The following is a 17,630-nucleotide window of genomic DNA, read 5'->3' as shown; positions in this document are numbered from 1 at the left end:
TCCTTTTCATTGAATTCTAGGAAGTCTTTAATTTCTTTTTTTTTTTTTTTTCTTGACCCAGCTGTCATTGAGTAGCAAGTTCTTCAGTTTCCATGTGCGTGTAGGCTTTTGCTATTTCTGTTATTGTTGAGGTCCAGCTTTATTCTATGGTGGCCTGACAGGATACAAGGGATTATTTCAATCTTCTTTTATCTATTGAGGCTTGCTCTGTGCCCAATTATTTGATCTATTTTGGAGAAGGTTGCATGAGGTGCTGAGAAGACATTAAATTCTTTTGTATTTGGATGGAAGGTTGCTGTAGATATTTGTTAGGTCCATTTGATTCATCACATCTGTTAGAATCATTGTTTCTTGTTTTAATTTCTGTTTTGTTGACCTGTCCTTTGTTGAGAGTAGGGTGCAGTTCTTAACTTAATTAATGACATATGTACTACACTACAGTCATATGATAGCAATAAACCAATTAGGTAGTTAAAATAATTTAATCTAGCGTGGTAGTAGTAGACTAAAATATTAGTTCTGTTCTTTCCAATTTTTGCTATTATTGAAAAATAAATAGAAATATTGTACAAATTTATACATAATGTTTATGCTTTATGGATAATATTAATGTTTACATTATAAGAAAAAAAAAGAAAAATGTAACATGGCAAATGATTGTTGTCAGCTACCTCATTAAGTTTCTATCAAGTAAGCCTGTATATACAAGTATTAAATAGTGCAATATTTTCAACTGTAAATGGTGCCTCAAGGAGCATGAATGGAATCTTTATAATTGTCCCATGATATTATTAGGAAACAGTTAAGAACTAGGACCTTGTGGCTATTCGTGGATCACCAGGACTTATCTGGAAAGGGAGTGTAGTCCTATACTTTCTGGTTTTCTGTTTCTTTATGACATAGTGGGACAGGTTTTGTTTATTGTATTGCCATATCCAAATCCTATAGTACTTTTAAAGAGGGTCTGAAGCCTCAAGAGCTGTGAGCCAAAGCAAAGCTTCCTTCTTAATTTTCTTATTTCATGTACTTTGTTAGAATAATGGCATGTGAACTAATACAAAGAGAATGACATTTCAGACTATACTTGCCTTTACAGCTTCTCCCATCTTCTGCTATTGCAAATCCATCCTCGCAATAACATCTTGTAATATTTCTGATCATTGCACATTTAAACTGGCAATTCAGCTGCTGACAACTGGGTAGCAATTCTGTAAAGAAAAAACAATAATACAGTCTCTATATTAAACTGTGCACATACAAATACTTAAATATAAACATCATTAATATTTAATATCATTGACCAAAAGAGAAATCTATGTCTGTTGTCTTAAAAACACACCAGGATATGAAGAATTGATAACAAAGTTTAATGATGATCAGTGCTCAGTGTTTTGCTTGTTGCCGTATTACTGTGTTAAAATTACGAGCCTTTTTAAATTCTGGCAAATTAAATTATTTATTTATTTATTTTTTTTTTTAAATTAAATTATTTAAGGAGAAAAACTTTCAGTGTCAAGGTTCATTTCCCTATCCATGCCTTCTCTGCTTGACACATCAATTGATTTTCTATCTTTGGAAGCTTGTTTTGATTTACCAATCCATGAGTAACCCACATAAAATCAATGTGTGTATATTCTCCCTCAATAATTTACTTTTCATTGGTAGAAAATATTATAGAAATACTGAACATAATATATTTCATTGTGCTTCAGTTTCTCCAGAAAAAAATATATCATTGAAACACAAGTTTGCAAACCCTCCAAGTAAATTCAGATTCATCATGATGAATGGACAAGACAGTGGGTGACAGGGGCACACATTTCACAGTTTTAATGAAGGCATGATTTGCGAGACTTGAAAAGCATTTCCATAGAAGATATTTCTGCTTATCTGTCCTGAAAATATTGTTCTAATGTATTACAACAATAGAATTTTCCCACAGGATGAATGATAAGAATTCTGAAGATTAAAGTTAAATGACTCAAAATATGTGGCTATTTGGCATAAATTGTTTATGTTTTATAACAATACAAAAAAGACAATAAATAAAAGTAATACACCTGAAGCATTCTAAGTTAAACAATGGGTATTTTAGTAGGCTATAATTATCTATACTATAATTATCTATACTGTTCTCTTACCTTAATTGCTTTTATTTTTTAATTAATTTATTATTTATTAAAATTTATTCACATTGTATCCCTGCTGTAGCCTCTCCCTTATTCCCTCCCAGTTCACTGATAGGGGAGGACCTCCTCCCCTTTTATCTGACCTTAGCCTATCATGTCTCATCAGGACTGGTTGCACTGTCTTCCTCTGTGGCCTGGTAAGGCTGCTTCCCTCTCCCAGGGGAAGGTGATCAGAGAGTCTGCCACTGATCCCATGCCTGATATAGCCCTTGTTCCCCTTACTAGGGTACCCACTTGGAGACTGAGTCTCTGGGCTACATCTGAGCCGGGGTTTTATGTCCTCTCCATGCATGGTTCAAACATTGTTATATTTTCTTATTTCCCAGATTACAAAAAAAGGCCTTAGACCTCAGTCACTCCTCTCTGTTATCACTCTTGCCAATTTTTCCATTTCTTCTTTTTAATTTTGTTTATGTATGGGTGAATAAACCTATGAACATGCCTAATTTCTTCGTGTATTTACATCTTAAACTTACTTCATTGACTTATTCTCTGGGGTCGTAAGGGAAGTCCTGATAACTTTCTTGCTTGTAAGCATACTGGCCCTGCTTGACCTTCACTAGACTGACCAACTATCAGCTCCTTCTGCTTCCAGTGTAACATGGTGTGGCTTTGCACCCATTTCATGGACTATTTTTTTGTGTTCTATTTCTTCTCATCTATGTGAGTTGGCATTTGCCAAGGTACAAATTGGTATTTCTCCCTATTTTTCACTTGTGAACCCCATTGTTTGGAACACAAATCCTGTTCTTGAATTTAAAGGTGAGTTTTGCCATCCTCAATTTCCAGCCTTCATAAAATAATTATTGAAATATTATATTAATTTTTCTCTTTTTGAATTACATATAAAAGTTTTCTCATTGTAGCTTTAACTAATATAAAACTTGATGGTATCTATTTTGCAGCTCAAATACTGGATTCATGCTAACAAAATATTGACCTAGATATTATTAGTTATTTCACGCACAAGGCCTATCCATTTTATCTAAACTAGGCTAATACAAAATGTTGAATGAATGATTCATCTAAAATCTTAGCTTCTTTTTACTATATCAGGCTGAACATAAGAATCAGACTCTGAGTATGAAATCTCTTTTGACTTTCATAGTATTTTCAAAGAAGAAAGTGTTGCTACAAGCTAGACCAAGATTATACTGTACATTGGGACCAACTTTCACCATCAGGGCGCTGTACCTGCAAACCTGCCTAATAACTCTCCAAAATTTCACTATACAAGTGAGGGTGGTATGTAATTTAATTAATTGATAAATTATTATTTTTAATTATATTACAATTATTAGTTTCTAGATACATGGAATGTAGTCATAATTGGTATTGAGTCAATATATCTTGACTTTAGATTGAGAGTTAATGTTAGTCATCATTTCTAGTTAATTAATATGAGCTAAACCCACAGGTGTAGTTCATATACCTCCCAAACTTGAGTAACTAAAGTTTCGTGAATCATGGAAAAAGTTCAAACTTCACTCAGATTTGCTGGCCACTTAAGTCTGGTATTCTCTGCGCACTTATCCAGTACTAAGCATTTGTATGTGATTGCACATTCTAATATTTTTTTTGTAGATTCATGTATCAGTTAGAATAGGGACTGCTATCATACGTAGAAAAGATAACAGTGTAAAAACTAGCTGTAACAAGGAGCAAAAGAATGCATAAGAGAACACCAATTTCATGTTTTACAAAAAGAAGGATCCATCCATGATTATGAAATGTGATAAAGCATCACAGAAATATTTGTGAAAAAAAAAAAAAAAAGGAGTTCAAGGGAACTTTGAATAGCAGGTTGGAAAGATGGCTCGGCGATTAAAAGCAGTTGCTCTGCAACCATGAAGACCTGAATTCAGAGCCAGACATCTGCACAGCAATCCACGTGTCATCTCACACAGGCCTATCCTATCAGCTGTGGGGAAGAGATCCTGGAAACTCAGGGATGATCACTGATAGATAAAATGTGGGTTTCATAGAGAGAATTCCTGCGAAAGAACAGTGGGAGAGAATGACATGACACACCTTCCTCCCGGCTTCTGTGTGTGGTATAGAAAAGGCTGATACAGAAAGGTACACTATCCTGTGCTCATACCACTGACACATACACATTCACATGCATACCACTCCACATGCATATGAACACACATATCATAATAAATACATGATAAATATTTTATGATATATGTCAAAGTAAAATTATAGAGAACAGTTGTGGTAATGCAACCCAGCTTTAAAAAAAAAAAGATAAATGAGTAATTTAGAAGATATGGAAACAAAGATAAGACACAGGCAGTAGAAGATGAGTGTAATGTTTAATTTTGAAGGAATTGGGTATAGAGTTTCGTTAAGGCACCAGAATTTTGGATTATAGTTTGAGTACAGGGTTCTTTTTCTTGCAGTAACAGCAATGTTTTCACAGGTATTTAAATGTGTCACTTTCCATCTAATCCACCGTGTGCAGTTTCCCCTTGTTAGAGTCTAAATTCACAATAAAGCACTCCCTCCCCTAAATGTCCCTTGTTTTATCTGTAGACTCTCTCTGATTGTATAGGGTCTGTGGGACAAAGACTGTAGCCCACTGAAAATATTTCCAACATGGAGAAGGATGGGCAGACAGAAAAAGAGAAAAACTGGATCTGGAAGGTCAGACTTTAAACTCAGTTTGTAGCCTAAAGTTAAAATATAGAAAGATATCCAGTCTATATATGGATCTATTGGGCTTTCCCTTCTGAAGAATACGTGTATTTACAGGATGAAAGTAGGAAGACAATCAAACAATATGCGGGCTTTGGGAAATTGCTAACTATGAACTCACCAAACAGATCACAAACAGTTGTGAAGAACTAGCAGTATGGAAGTGAGTTTCAGTATTAGGTTTGTCTATAAGTGTACTATGAATAATTGTAAAGTTAAATATTTCAACTACCTAGCATCTATGCTTCATTATAGGCAAAATTATAATGACTATATATATAATTATAAGTGCATCAACCCATTTTGTTAAAAAGTTTATCCAAGTACCACACAAATTCCATGCTTAATCATCTTTTTTTTTTTTTTTTTCCAGAATGACTTTCAAGTTGAAGAGTCACTGGCTCATGTGCCACCATCATAAGATTTGGTCTCATACTGAATTAGCAAGACTACCAATAACTAACTCAATGAGATGTTCAGATGAGAGTATAGACCTCTAGACATATCTGATCCCTATTTTTCAATATCTCCACAAAACATGACTGTCTCATGTAGAAAGAGAAGTTAGTATTTTAAGGAGTCAATAAGATTCAATTAATGGAGATTCTCCTACTTTTATCTACTTTAAGGAATCTAGATAATATTCCTACAAAAACCGTAAAGAGAAAAAAGTAAAAGGAGTAAACTAAAAAGATATCCATATACTTTTTCTAATGCAAGCTACCAGGTTCCAAGTAGTATGTAGCTTCACAACATCGAAACTTTGAAGTTCTTGGATTTGCAAAATAGATTTTTGAATTTGCATTACTAGAACATAGCAAAAATAAGAAGAAAATGTATATATAAAGAGAGAGATAACTTTTATTTTTTATTTTTTATTATTAGTTACATTTTATTAACTCTGTATTCCAGCTGTATCCCACTCCATCATTCCCTTCCAACCCCACCCTTCCTCCCTCACTTCCTGCCTCTTTCCAAGTCCACTGATTGGGGAGAACCTCCTCCCCTTTCACCTGATCCTGTTTTATCAGGTATCTTCAGGACTGGCTGCAAAGTCCTCCTCTGTGGCCTAGCAGGACTGCTCTTTCCTTGGGGTGTGGGGAGGTCAAAGAGCCTGCCATTGAGTTTCTGTCAGAAATAGTCCTTGTTCCCCTTACTACGCGAAAGCAATTGGTTACTGAGCTACCACAGGCTACATCCGAGCAGAGGTTCTAGGTTATATCCATACCTGGTCCTTGGTGGAGTATCAGTCTCAGAAAAGACCCCTGTGCCCAGATATATTTGGTCCTTCCTGAGCTCCTATCCTTTCCACGTCATACTAACTCCCCCCTTCTTTCATATGATTCCCTGCATTCTGTCAAAGGTTTGATTATGAGTCTTAGAATATTGAATAGCCCTATATCCCCCAAGGAAATAGAAGCAGTCATCAACAGTCTCCCTTCCAAAAAAAGCCCTAGGCCAGATGGATTCAGTGCAGAATTCTACCAGACCTTCCAAGAAGTGCTAACTCCAATTCTTTCCAAACTATTCCACAAAATAGAAACAGAAGGAACATTACCAAACTCATTCTATGAAGCCACAATCACCTTGATACCTAAACCACACAAAGACCCAACAAAAATAGAGAACTTCAGACCAATTTCTCTTATGAACATTGATGCAAAAATACTCAATAAAATACTTGCAAACTGAATCCAAGAAACATCCAAGATATCATCCACCATGACCAAGTAAGCTTTATCCCAGGCATGCAAGGGTGGTTCAACATACGGAAATCCATTAATGTAATCCACCACATAAACAAGGAGAAAAACCACATGATCATCTCCTTAGATGCCGAAAAGCATTTGACAAAGTCCAACACCCATTCATGTTTAAAGTCTTGGAGAGATCAGGGATTCAAGGCACATACCTAAACATAGTAAAGGCAATATACAGCAAGCCTATAGCCAACATCAAACTCAATGGAGAGAAACTTTTATTTCTTACACTTCTTTTTGCTTGTTGGTGGTAGAGTATTATGTTGCGATAATAAAATATGTAAATTAAAGGTATTTTAACTCTTCTCCTTCTTAGGGATTCTGGGCTATGTAAAGCTTCAAAGAGCAGGGAAATGTTCACCATCAAGCTTCTTCTAGTATTTTTTTTCCTAGGCAAAAATCAATGCTCATTTTTCCAAATCCAAGTCATCTTTCTGTTTTTGGACTACAGTGTTGATAGTATCAGTAATCTTCTTTTTGCTACAGTAGCATCATATTCCACTGAGTGAAAGTATATAGCCTGTTTGCAAACTGACACATTTGGTTGTTTCCAGTTCAGTATTATATGATAAACACTGAAGGATATTTGTGTAAATATAGATTGATGTTATTTGGATATATCTGAGATCTCTGGGTTACATCATAAAAGAATATTTCACTTCATAAGAAAGTACAAAATTGTTTTGCAGGCTGGCAAATAGTGCTATGCGTATTTTTGCAACTTCATGCTTTGTTCTTTTTTATTTTTTTTCTTATTAGTTACATTTTATTAACTCTGTATCCCAGCTGCATCCCACTCCATCATTCCCTCCCAATCCCACCCTCCCTCCCTCATCTCCTTCCTGCCCCTTTCCAAGTCCACTGATGGGGGGGACCTCCTCCCCATTCATCTGACCCTGTTTTATCAGATATCTTTAGGACTGGCTGCAAAGTCCTCCTCTGTGGCCCAGAAGGACTGCTCCTCCCTTGGGGAGTGGGGAGGTCAAAGAGCCAGCCACTGAATTCCTGTTAGAAATAGTCCTTGTTCCCCTCACTATGCTTTGTTAATCCAAATGCCCATCCTTTTTCAGCTTCTGCATATTTTGAGAATAAGAAAATTTAAAGTCTAGCAGCATGAGTGTTTACACTGTTCTTATCTATTAGCATTTTAAGTATTTCAGGTCTATTTTATACCCACATAAATTTTAGAATGTTCATGTGTGTTCCTATGTGGATGTTAACAAACGTAATGTTAACTCTGCAGACTAGAGAATGCCATTTTATAATTCATAATTTGCAAAATGTGTACTATCACTTACTGTGGATTTCTTGAGCTTAATGTCTTGCATGATACCAAAGTTATAACTATATTATTGTATCCATATGTACAGTTTTGAAATCATTAAAAGTTAACTTGTTAATTTAAGTGAAGTAGAATTTAGAAATAAGTCTTCTTTGGCAAATAGGTGTTTTGTGACGTTATTAAATGGAACAAAAGAAAAAACCTATAAATTACAAATGTTACATGATAATTTTAGCAAGTTAAAAATAACAGCAATGCAAAATGAGAATATTATCATAGACTGTTCTGATTTCACAAGACAAGAGAAAGCTGAAAAATACCAGATCCATACATTTGACAACTTGACTGATGGCTTCCTTAAAAAGACAAACTTACAATCTTTATTTTTAAAATAGATAAAATTAGTAATTATATAAATACATATGTACATATAAATTTAGCAGATAATTTTTGCAAAAGAAAATTCTTGGGCCACATTATATCACATAAGAATATATGAATCAGTTGCTTTCTTAGAGTTAGAAATAGAGAAAAAAAAATCCAGGTCTTTCATTGTTGGTGGGAATGTACACTTGTACAACCACTTTGGAAATCAATCTGGCGCTTTCTCAGATAATTAGGAATAGTGCTACCTCAAGATCCAGCTATACAACTCCTAGGCATATATCAAAAATATGCTGAAGTATACAACAAGGACATTTGCTTAACCATGTTTGTAGCAGTGTTATTCGTAATAGCCAGATGTAATTCGTAATAGCCAACTCAGATGTCCCTCTACTGAAGGAATGGATACAGAAATTGTGGTACATTTACACAATGGAATACTACTCAGCAATTAAAAACAAGGAAATCATGAAGTTTGCAGGCAAATGGTGGTATCTAGAAAAAATTATTCTGAGTGAGGTATCTCAGAAATAGAAAGACACACATGGTATATACTTACTTATAAGTGGATATTAGACATATAATATAGGATAAACATTCTAAAATCTGTATACCTAAAGAAGCTAAGCAAGAAGGCAGATCCTGGTGATCAATACTCATTCAGAGAGGCAAACAGAATAGACATCTTAAGAGGGAGAATACAGGGAACAGGACAGGAGCCTACCACAGAGGGCCTCTGAAAGACTATCCAAACTTTGGCCAGAGTGCAGAGAATCATTTGAAAGAAGGGAGAGATGAAAGACCTAGAGGGGAAAGGAGTTTCACAAGGAGAGCAACGGAACAAAAAATCTGGGCCAGGGGTATTTTCTGAGACTCATTCTCCAACCAAGCACCATGCATGGAAATAACCTAGAACACCTGCACAGACAGGTGAACATGACAGCTCAGTGTCTAAGCGGGTTCCCTAGTAATGGGAACAGTGACTGTCTCTGACATGAACTCAGTGGCTGGCTCTTTGATCATCTCACTAGGCCACAGAGAAAGACAATGCAGCCAATACTGATGAGACCTGATAGGTTAGGGTCAGATGGAAGAGGAGGACTTCACCTATCAGTAGACTTAGGGAGGGGGATGGGAGAAAAAAAGGGAAGGAGAGTGGGTTGGGAGGGGGTAAGGGAGGAGATACAGCTGGGATACAAAGTGAATAAACTTTAATTAATAAAAAAAATAAATGTTTAAAAATTCATCACCTCCCAAATGCCACACTTAGACCAATTTTCCAAAAACCTTTTTAGAATCATTATTAAACTACATTCAAAACTTAATAGCACAATAAGCTAATTTTAGTAATAAATACCAATTCAAATTAGGATTTTTGTCTTGTTCAGTATATTTAACTATAATCAGGAAGGAAAAAGAACTCCAGTTTTTCACCAATGTTTAGATAAATATAATTTCCAAGTACAAATTGCATGTATACAGTAAGAGAGTTTTCCATTTTTAGGAAGAATGATGGAAAAAAGTATATATAGTTAAAGGAATCTCTACTCATAAATTATAGAACACTACTTACACATATGTAAAGTACGTCTATAGCTTATGTGAAAGAAATAAAAGACAGGTGTTTGTGATTTTAATTATGTAGTTAGAGTGGGTGAGACAACATAATCAAAGCAATCTCTTCTTCCAGAGGGACTTGAGGTTTTTTTTTCTTTTTTGATGGTTTTTAAATTTTTTTTCTTCACAATTTATTCATTATATATCGTAATTGAAGCCCCCTCCCTCAACTCCTCCAGTCTCCCCCACTTCTTTCCTCAACCTAGTCCACTGAAAGGAGGAGTTCTCCACTATTGCCATCTACCCATAGCTTGTTAAGTCTCATGAGGACTGCTTGGATCCTCTTCCTCTGTGGCCAGGCAAGGCTTCATCATCAGGGGTCAGTGATCAGAGAGGAGTCAACTGAGTTCATGATAGAGGCAGCCCCTGGTTCCCCTCCCTCAGAGATCCACCTGGAGAATGAGCTGCCAATTAGCCACATCTGAGCAGGCGGTCTAGGTCCTCTCCATGCATCAGTCTCTGCAGGACCCCATGGTGTTTAGTTTTTCTAGCAGAATTTCTACCTATTTATATTTATTGAGAAGCATCTATAAACAAATCTCTTCAGAATGTGAAGAAGAAAACATATTTCTCTGCATGAGTTAACATTAGTCTTTAAAATCTCAAAAAGAAACTCAATGTTTAGAAAGCAATAATGATAAAACTAAGATGGTATTTGTATGTTTAATAACTATGAGAAAGAAAAACAACTACTCTGCTTCGTGTTTGTGGTATTAAGGAAGTAAATGCATACTTTATGCTGATGGAAGGAATGGTGGTATAGGTCTTGATAATACAACAATATGGATTATTGATTACACAACATGGGAGGACTATTAAAATATTTTAATGAATTTAAAGGGCACTGAATTAATGTTCACCATAAAACCAAGTGCTCATCTCTATCCCAAAATTTGAGAGATGCAAGTAGGAAGACTAGCAGGTATATTATCAGTACAGATCTTCTAGCATTCTCAAACTTTTATCATTCTTTAAGTCATTCTCTGGTACATGATGAGTGTCAGGCCGGGCTAAGTTAAATGAGACCCTGTCTAAAAAATTAAAAAAAAAAAAGAACAAACAAACAAATACTAGTGTATCATCTAGAACAGATGGAAGATCATGATGACTTTAAAGTCTCCATTAATAAAAGTGAATTTTTAAATTCAGTGAAGCAATATCATAAAATAGAATACAACATTATTTCTATTATCCTGTATTTATATGCATTAAATAACCTTACCAATTCAGAGGAAATACTATTTTCATATATATAAAACCAGAAGAAAATTATCCTCAAAATAAATTTTCTCAGGATGCTTTTTCACATATTTTAAAATTTTTTTCCAAGATAAAGTGACTTAGATTTGTGATTCAGAAGATAGAACATGAAAAACAAAGGCAAATACAATTCTTCTGAGGAGAGAGGCGATGAGACATTCCAGGAGATAAGCATGCAGCTCGATCTACTCCAGTGCCCATATACATGCTGTAAGCTGTGCCAACAGAGAATGTAAGAGTGATAAAAGATCTGCGTTGATAATATATCTGACATAGCTTTGGAGAACATGCTTGCACAGATGCCGACATGCTTGCTTGTCCTGATTTATTGGTTGTCTGTAATATAATGGCATTAGAAACATGTATAACAGGAAAAGGGATGCTTTCAGAACAAGCAACAGAGACAGCATCTCCATGTACATATCAGCTTGCACAAGGAGAAACCATTGCTTTTCAGGGATATGGAACAAAGAACACAACACAGCAAAGCTACACACTATCCTTAGGGGCAGTAATCAGGGAAGGCACAAAAACAAGAGAAGACTGCGCTGTTTAATGTTAAGAATTACAGAATATGCTAAATATTATGATATATACATATACATATATATACATATAATTGCTTTATATAAGACTGCTTAATTTAAAATATTAGGTAGAGAGCTTCACTATAGGAGCATAATTTATGACCTACTACACGATTCTTTCGCCTCTGATTGGGGTTTTTAGAGAGTCCATTTTACTAGATCTTGTATTTTGATAGATGCTCATCCCCTCACGGAATGTCTACATCAAATGTTTTCTCTCTTAATTTTTTTTCTTGCTTTCAGTGTAATTGTTAAAACTGTTGTGGAGACATTTGGAAATATTCTCCCAGGCTCTGACTGAGTATAATTCAAAACTAGAATCAAGAGATAAAAGATAACAGACAACAGCAAACCCAGGAAACACATCTGGAGATAATAGACTGCAAACTAGGTAAACACATTTCTAGACAACACACTTCAAACTCTGGAGGCACACATATTCACAGGCTGCTTTATTCCTTTGATAGTGTTACATAAGCTCTAACTGGAAATAACTACCTCTGGCAACCACTGAGAAACATCTGAGAGAAAACTCCCACCCACAGAGAAGATCACATGATCCAATTATTATTTAGAAGTGCACACATAGAAAGCCAATTAAAGGAGAAATTACTGTATTAACCATAACTACTACTCAGAAGGGCAGATCTCATAAATTTGCATACTGAAATGCAAACTAAACTTTCAAAGCCCTTGGGGAGAAAAGAATAATCTTATGGGTATTTTAATGATGTATAAGAATAATAAAATCTATGCTACTTGATAATTATAAGAACCCATTATTTTAAACATATACAACAACTCAACTTTATCCTTTCAATGAAAGGATCCAGTAAGGAAATGTAAATTTCTAAGAATGAGTCAAACTTCATAAAAATCCTAATCATCTCTTAATCATTTCTTAGGTTCATTATACACACTGCACAAAGATTAGAGGCTGCTAACATGATGAAAAAGAAAAAAAAAACTTAAACACACTTTTTGATAATTTATAATAATATGGAGAATATGGAAACAGTATGAATGCTTCTCAGAAAACTAAACATAAAATTACCATATGCTCCAGCGCCCCCATTGTCCCATTAAGTACACAGAGAAAATAAAGTCAGCACATAAAAGTAATTCTAACAGCAAATCCATTTTCATTGAAGCAATATTCAAAATAGCTAAGCTTTGGAATGAGTCTAGTTACCCTGCAACAAAGGCATGGTTGAAGAAAATATCACACACACACACACACACACACACACACACACACACACACACGGGGAGAGAGAGAGAGAGAGAGATTGAGACAGTGAGAGAGAGAGAGGTTGGTTCTCATTCTTGGCTATTGTGAACAGCAATCAACATGGATGACAAGTATTTTAAGTGTATTTTTTGGCTTAGAAAACTTTGAAAACATATACAAGAGAAGTATATTGGGTCTTTGGTAGTTTGTGGCTTTCATTGTGGCTGCATAATTTTGAACCTTCAAAAGAAAATGCAAGAGTTTCTCATTCTGCCACATGTTGACTAGCATTTATAGTCAGTTGTTTTCTTGATGCTAACAATTCTGGCTAGAGGGAGATGGCATCTCAACCAGTTTTAATTATCGTTTCTGTTGTGGATGAAGATGTTGAATACTTTCTCAGTACTTGTTAGAATTTATATTTTTTCATTTAATATCTATTGATCAAATATATTAGGCCACAACACTCATCCTGTAGAGTGTGCAAAGATTTAGCCTAAGCAAATTAGATAAGTAAAATAAAGGATATGCAATTAAGAAGAGAAGTCAAATTATATATATTTGGATATAACATAATTTTCTGCTTAAATGACTTGAGGTACAACATCAGAAATTTAGACCTAAAAACACTTTTAACAAATTAGCAAGATACAAAATCAACATGCAAAAATCTGTATATGCTTCTGACATGAACTGATTGGCCTGCTCTTTGATCACCTCCCCCTGAGGGAGGAGCAGCCTTACCAGGCCACAGAGGAAGACAATGCAGCCACTCCTGATGAGACCTAACACACTAGGATCAGAAAGAAGAAAAAGAAACCCTCCCCTACCAGTGGACTTGGGGAGGAGCATGTGTGGAGAAGGGGGAAGAAGGGAAGGATTGGAAGGGGGAGGAGGGAGGGAGGGACCTAGTTTGCAGTCTATTATCTCCAGTTGTGTTTCCTGGGTATAAGAATATGGAGGAGGGAGGGAGGGGGAGATACAAAGTAAATAAAATGTAATTAAAAATAAAAAATAATGACAAAAATCTGTATATCAATAATCAATTTGTTCAGAAAAAATCTCATTCAGTTGAGCTTTAACAATCCTTAGAACTGAACTTAACCAAGGGCATGAAAGACTCTTAAGAAATCTGTGAGAATCTGAGGAAACAATTGAACAGGTTGCTAGATGACTGGAAGATATTTTATGTTCACAGAATTAGAATAAAATCTTATAATTCAAGTTGAAGTAAAAAAAATACAAGCAAAGTAATCTTAAATGGGACAAAAAAAAAAAAAAGACCCTAAGGAAGGTTCTTAATCCTCATTCAGAAGGGCAAACAGGAGAGACATTGGAACTAGGAAAAGACAAGGAACAGGACAGGAGCCTATCACAGAGGGCTTCTTAAATATTCTACCCAAGAGGGTATCGAAGGAGATACTGAGACTCATAGCTAAACTTTGGGCAGAATGCAGGAAACCTTATGGAAGAAGAAGGCAATAGAAAGACCTGGAAGGGGCAGGAACTCCACGAGGAGAATAAAAGAGTCAAAAACTGTGGTCCCAGGGGGTCTTGCAGAGACTGATACTCCAAGCAAGGACAGTGCATGAAGAGGACCTAGAACCCTTGTTGAGAGGAAGCCCATAGTCTGCTCAGTCTCTGTCATGAACTCAGTGCTGGTTCTTTGATCACCTCCCCCTGAATGGGGCTGCTGCCTTCTTCTGCTACAGAGGAAAATGATGCAGTCAGCCTTGATGAGACCTGATAGGCTAGGGTCAGATAGAAGGGGAGGAGGTTTTCCCCTCTCAGGGGACTAGAGAAAGGGCATAGAGGGAAAAGAAGGAGGGAGGGTGAGACTGTGAGGAGATGAGGAAGGGGGCTGCACCGGGGATGTAAACTAAATAAATTGTAATAATTAAATAAATAAACAAAATTTACAAAAAGTAAAAACACACACACACACAAAACATTTTATCTCGCATTATGTTAGTTATAGTACAAAACTAAACATGACTGAGGAGATGGCTTGCATAAGTGCTTGATGAGCAAGCATGAAGACCTGAGTTCAAGTCTTGATAATCCACATGAAATGCTGGGCACGGTAATATGTACCTCTAATTTCAGTGCCATGGAGACCAGAGATAAGAGGCCAGGGTAATCAGAGAGACTTTTCAGTCTTTAGCTTATCTCTAGGATCAGTGAGAGACTCTCTCTCTCAAGAAAAAAAAAGAAATAAAGCAAAATAATAATAATAATAATAATAATAATAATAATAATAATAATAATAATGCAAGAGGCAACAGAATGATCTTCCATGGTTTCTCTGCATGTGCAAAGAATGTATACATATACCACACACACACATACACACACACACACACACACACACACACACACACACACACACCATGTTACATAAACCAGAACAACAGACAAACAAAAACCTTATCTTGTGGTTGGCTGAAAAACAGGCATACAGATCAGTGGAATAAAATAGATGATCCGGAAAAATTCTACATGCCTACAGCCACCCAATGGTTGCCAAAGAAAAACAGGTCAAAAACACATGTTAAAGAAAAGTCTTTTACAAACCAAGCAGGGAAATTTAATTTCCATGTGCTTAAGAACTAAACCAGATCTGCATCTTGTACTCCACACACACACACACACACACACACACACACAAATTATTCAAAATTGATAAACAACTTTTGTAAGACACTTTGAAACTGCTAGGAAAAAATTAGTTAAAATACTTCATAATACAGGCATGTGAAAGCATATATGAAAGTAGTTCAGAGCACAGGATAATAATTCCAAGAATTAAAATTTTAGATTCTATGATATTTAAAGATCTCTGCACAGCAAAGGAAATAATCACTACAGCGAAAAGAACATTTACAGGTTGGAAATAAATATTTGCCAAGATCATGTCAGACAAGCCTTAATATCTAGGATACATAAAGATTTTCCAAATGAAACACACACCCATGAAGAACTCCAAATCATCAAATCAATGAGTAGACTAAGGAGATGAATGCACACTACTCAAAGGGGACTTCTATCCTTTCACTGTTTCATTTGTTTTGCTGAAAGGACTGTGTTTTAGCAGTGCTACTGATGGGTGGAAAACCCATGAGAGCCAAGGGGTATCTTTTTATTACATTTATTTCTTGCCCTTTCTCTACATGTATTTCATACCCATACTTCAATCCATGCAGTTTTCTTATCAGTACTGATTGATGTAGGAGGGCCCAGCCATTGAGGATGATGCCATCCCTGGGCTGCTGGTTCTGGATTCTATAGGAAAGAAAGATGAGCAAGCATGGAGAGAAATCCAGTAAGCAGCACCCCTCCATGGCCTCTGTATCAGCTCCTGCCTCCAGGTATGCATTGTTTAATGATTGTTTAATGACTTCCATCGATGATGAACAGTGATACGGAAGTGTGAGTCAAATAAATGTTTTTGATCGTGGTGTGCCATAACCCCAATACAAATATCTAAGACATAATTCATGCTTTTAGTTACAACCTGAGAATATGCTGAAAAAAAAAACCAGCAAAACAAAACAAACAAACAAGCAAAGACCTCCTTTTAGTCTCTTAGAAGGGAGAAACATGCATAAGTACCCATGGATAGTTTCTGAACAATCTACTAACAGGAAATAAGCTTCAGTAAATACTTTGAGTTCCTCTGTGAATGCTAACTTCTGGACCTTAGTCCTTCCACTCATGACACACACTTTTATACAAATCAACAAGTACAACTTGTGAGTCCCTTTAAGAGAAAATAAATTCATGATCAGAGAGCAAAACTGTATGAAGACCCATTTAGAGTCTGTAGCATTTCTTTTTTTTTTTTCTTATCAGTGACATTTTATTAACTCTGTATCCCAGCTGTAGCCCCCTCCCTCATTCCCTCCCAATCCCACCTTCCCTCCCTCATCTCCACCCTGCCCCTTTCCAAGTCCACTGATGGGGGGGGACCTCCTCCCCATTCATCTGATCCTGTTTTATCAGGTATCTTCAGGACTGGCTGCAAAGTCCTCCTCTGTGGCCTAACAGGACTGCTCCTCTCTTGGGGAGTGGGGAGGCCAAAGAGCCAGCCATTGAGTTCCTGTTAGAAATAGTCCTTGTTCCCCTTATTATGGGAAACCAATTGGTTACTGAGCTACCACAGGCTACATCCGAGCAGAGGTTCTAGGTTATATCCGTACATGGTCCTTGGTTGAATGTCAGTCTCTGAAAAGACCCCTGTGGCCCAGATATCTTTGGTCCTTGTGGAGCTCCTATCTTTTCCTCATCAGACTAACTCCCCTTCTTTCATATGATTCCCTGTACTCTGACGAAGGTTTGGTTATGAGTCTTTGTATCTGCTTTGAAAACAAAAAAGAAGTGGGAAATAGTAAGAGCTGGAGAGGACAAGAACTCCACAAGGAGAGCAACAGAGCAAGATAATTTGAACACAGGGAACTTTCCAGAGACTTATACTCCAACCAAGGATTATCCGTGGAGATAACCTAGAACCCTGACAATGCAGCCACTTCTGATGAGAACTGATAGACTAAGATCAGAAAGAAGGAGAGGAGGACCTCCCCTATCAGTGGACATGGGGAGGGGCGTGCATGCAGAAAG

The 17,630-nt window shown here is 36.3% G+C and overlaps 1 protein-coding gene across 1 annotated transcript in view; it reads right to left on the bottom strand.

Annotated features, from left to right (window-relative positions):
- Lrp1b (LDL receptor related protein 1B) overlaps nt 1-17,630 on the bottom strand; it is a 2,073,786-nt gene that overhangs the window by 1,140,246 nt on the left and 915,910 nt on the right. The window contains exon 4 of the mRNA XM_055599725.1: nt 1,089-1,208. Coding sequence (XP_055455700.1) covers nt 1,089-1,208 — 120 coding nt within the window. The remainder of the gene's footprint in view (nt 1-1,088; nt 1,209-17,630) is intronic.

This window comes from Psammomys obesus, unplaced genomic scaffold (assembly GCF_907164565.1).
Source record: "Psammomys obesus unplaced genomic scaffold, mPsaObe1.curated_primary_1811, whole genome shotgun sequence".
NCBI classification, from domain to species: Eukaryota; Metazoa; Chordata; class Mammalia; order Rodentia; family Muridae; genus Psammomys; species Psammomys obesus.
The sequence above is the reverse complement of the archived record's forward strand: the minus strand, read 5'-3'. Positions and strand labels throughout refer to the sequence as shown.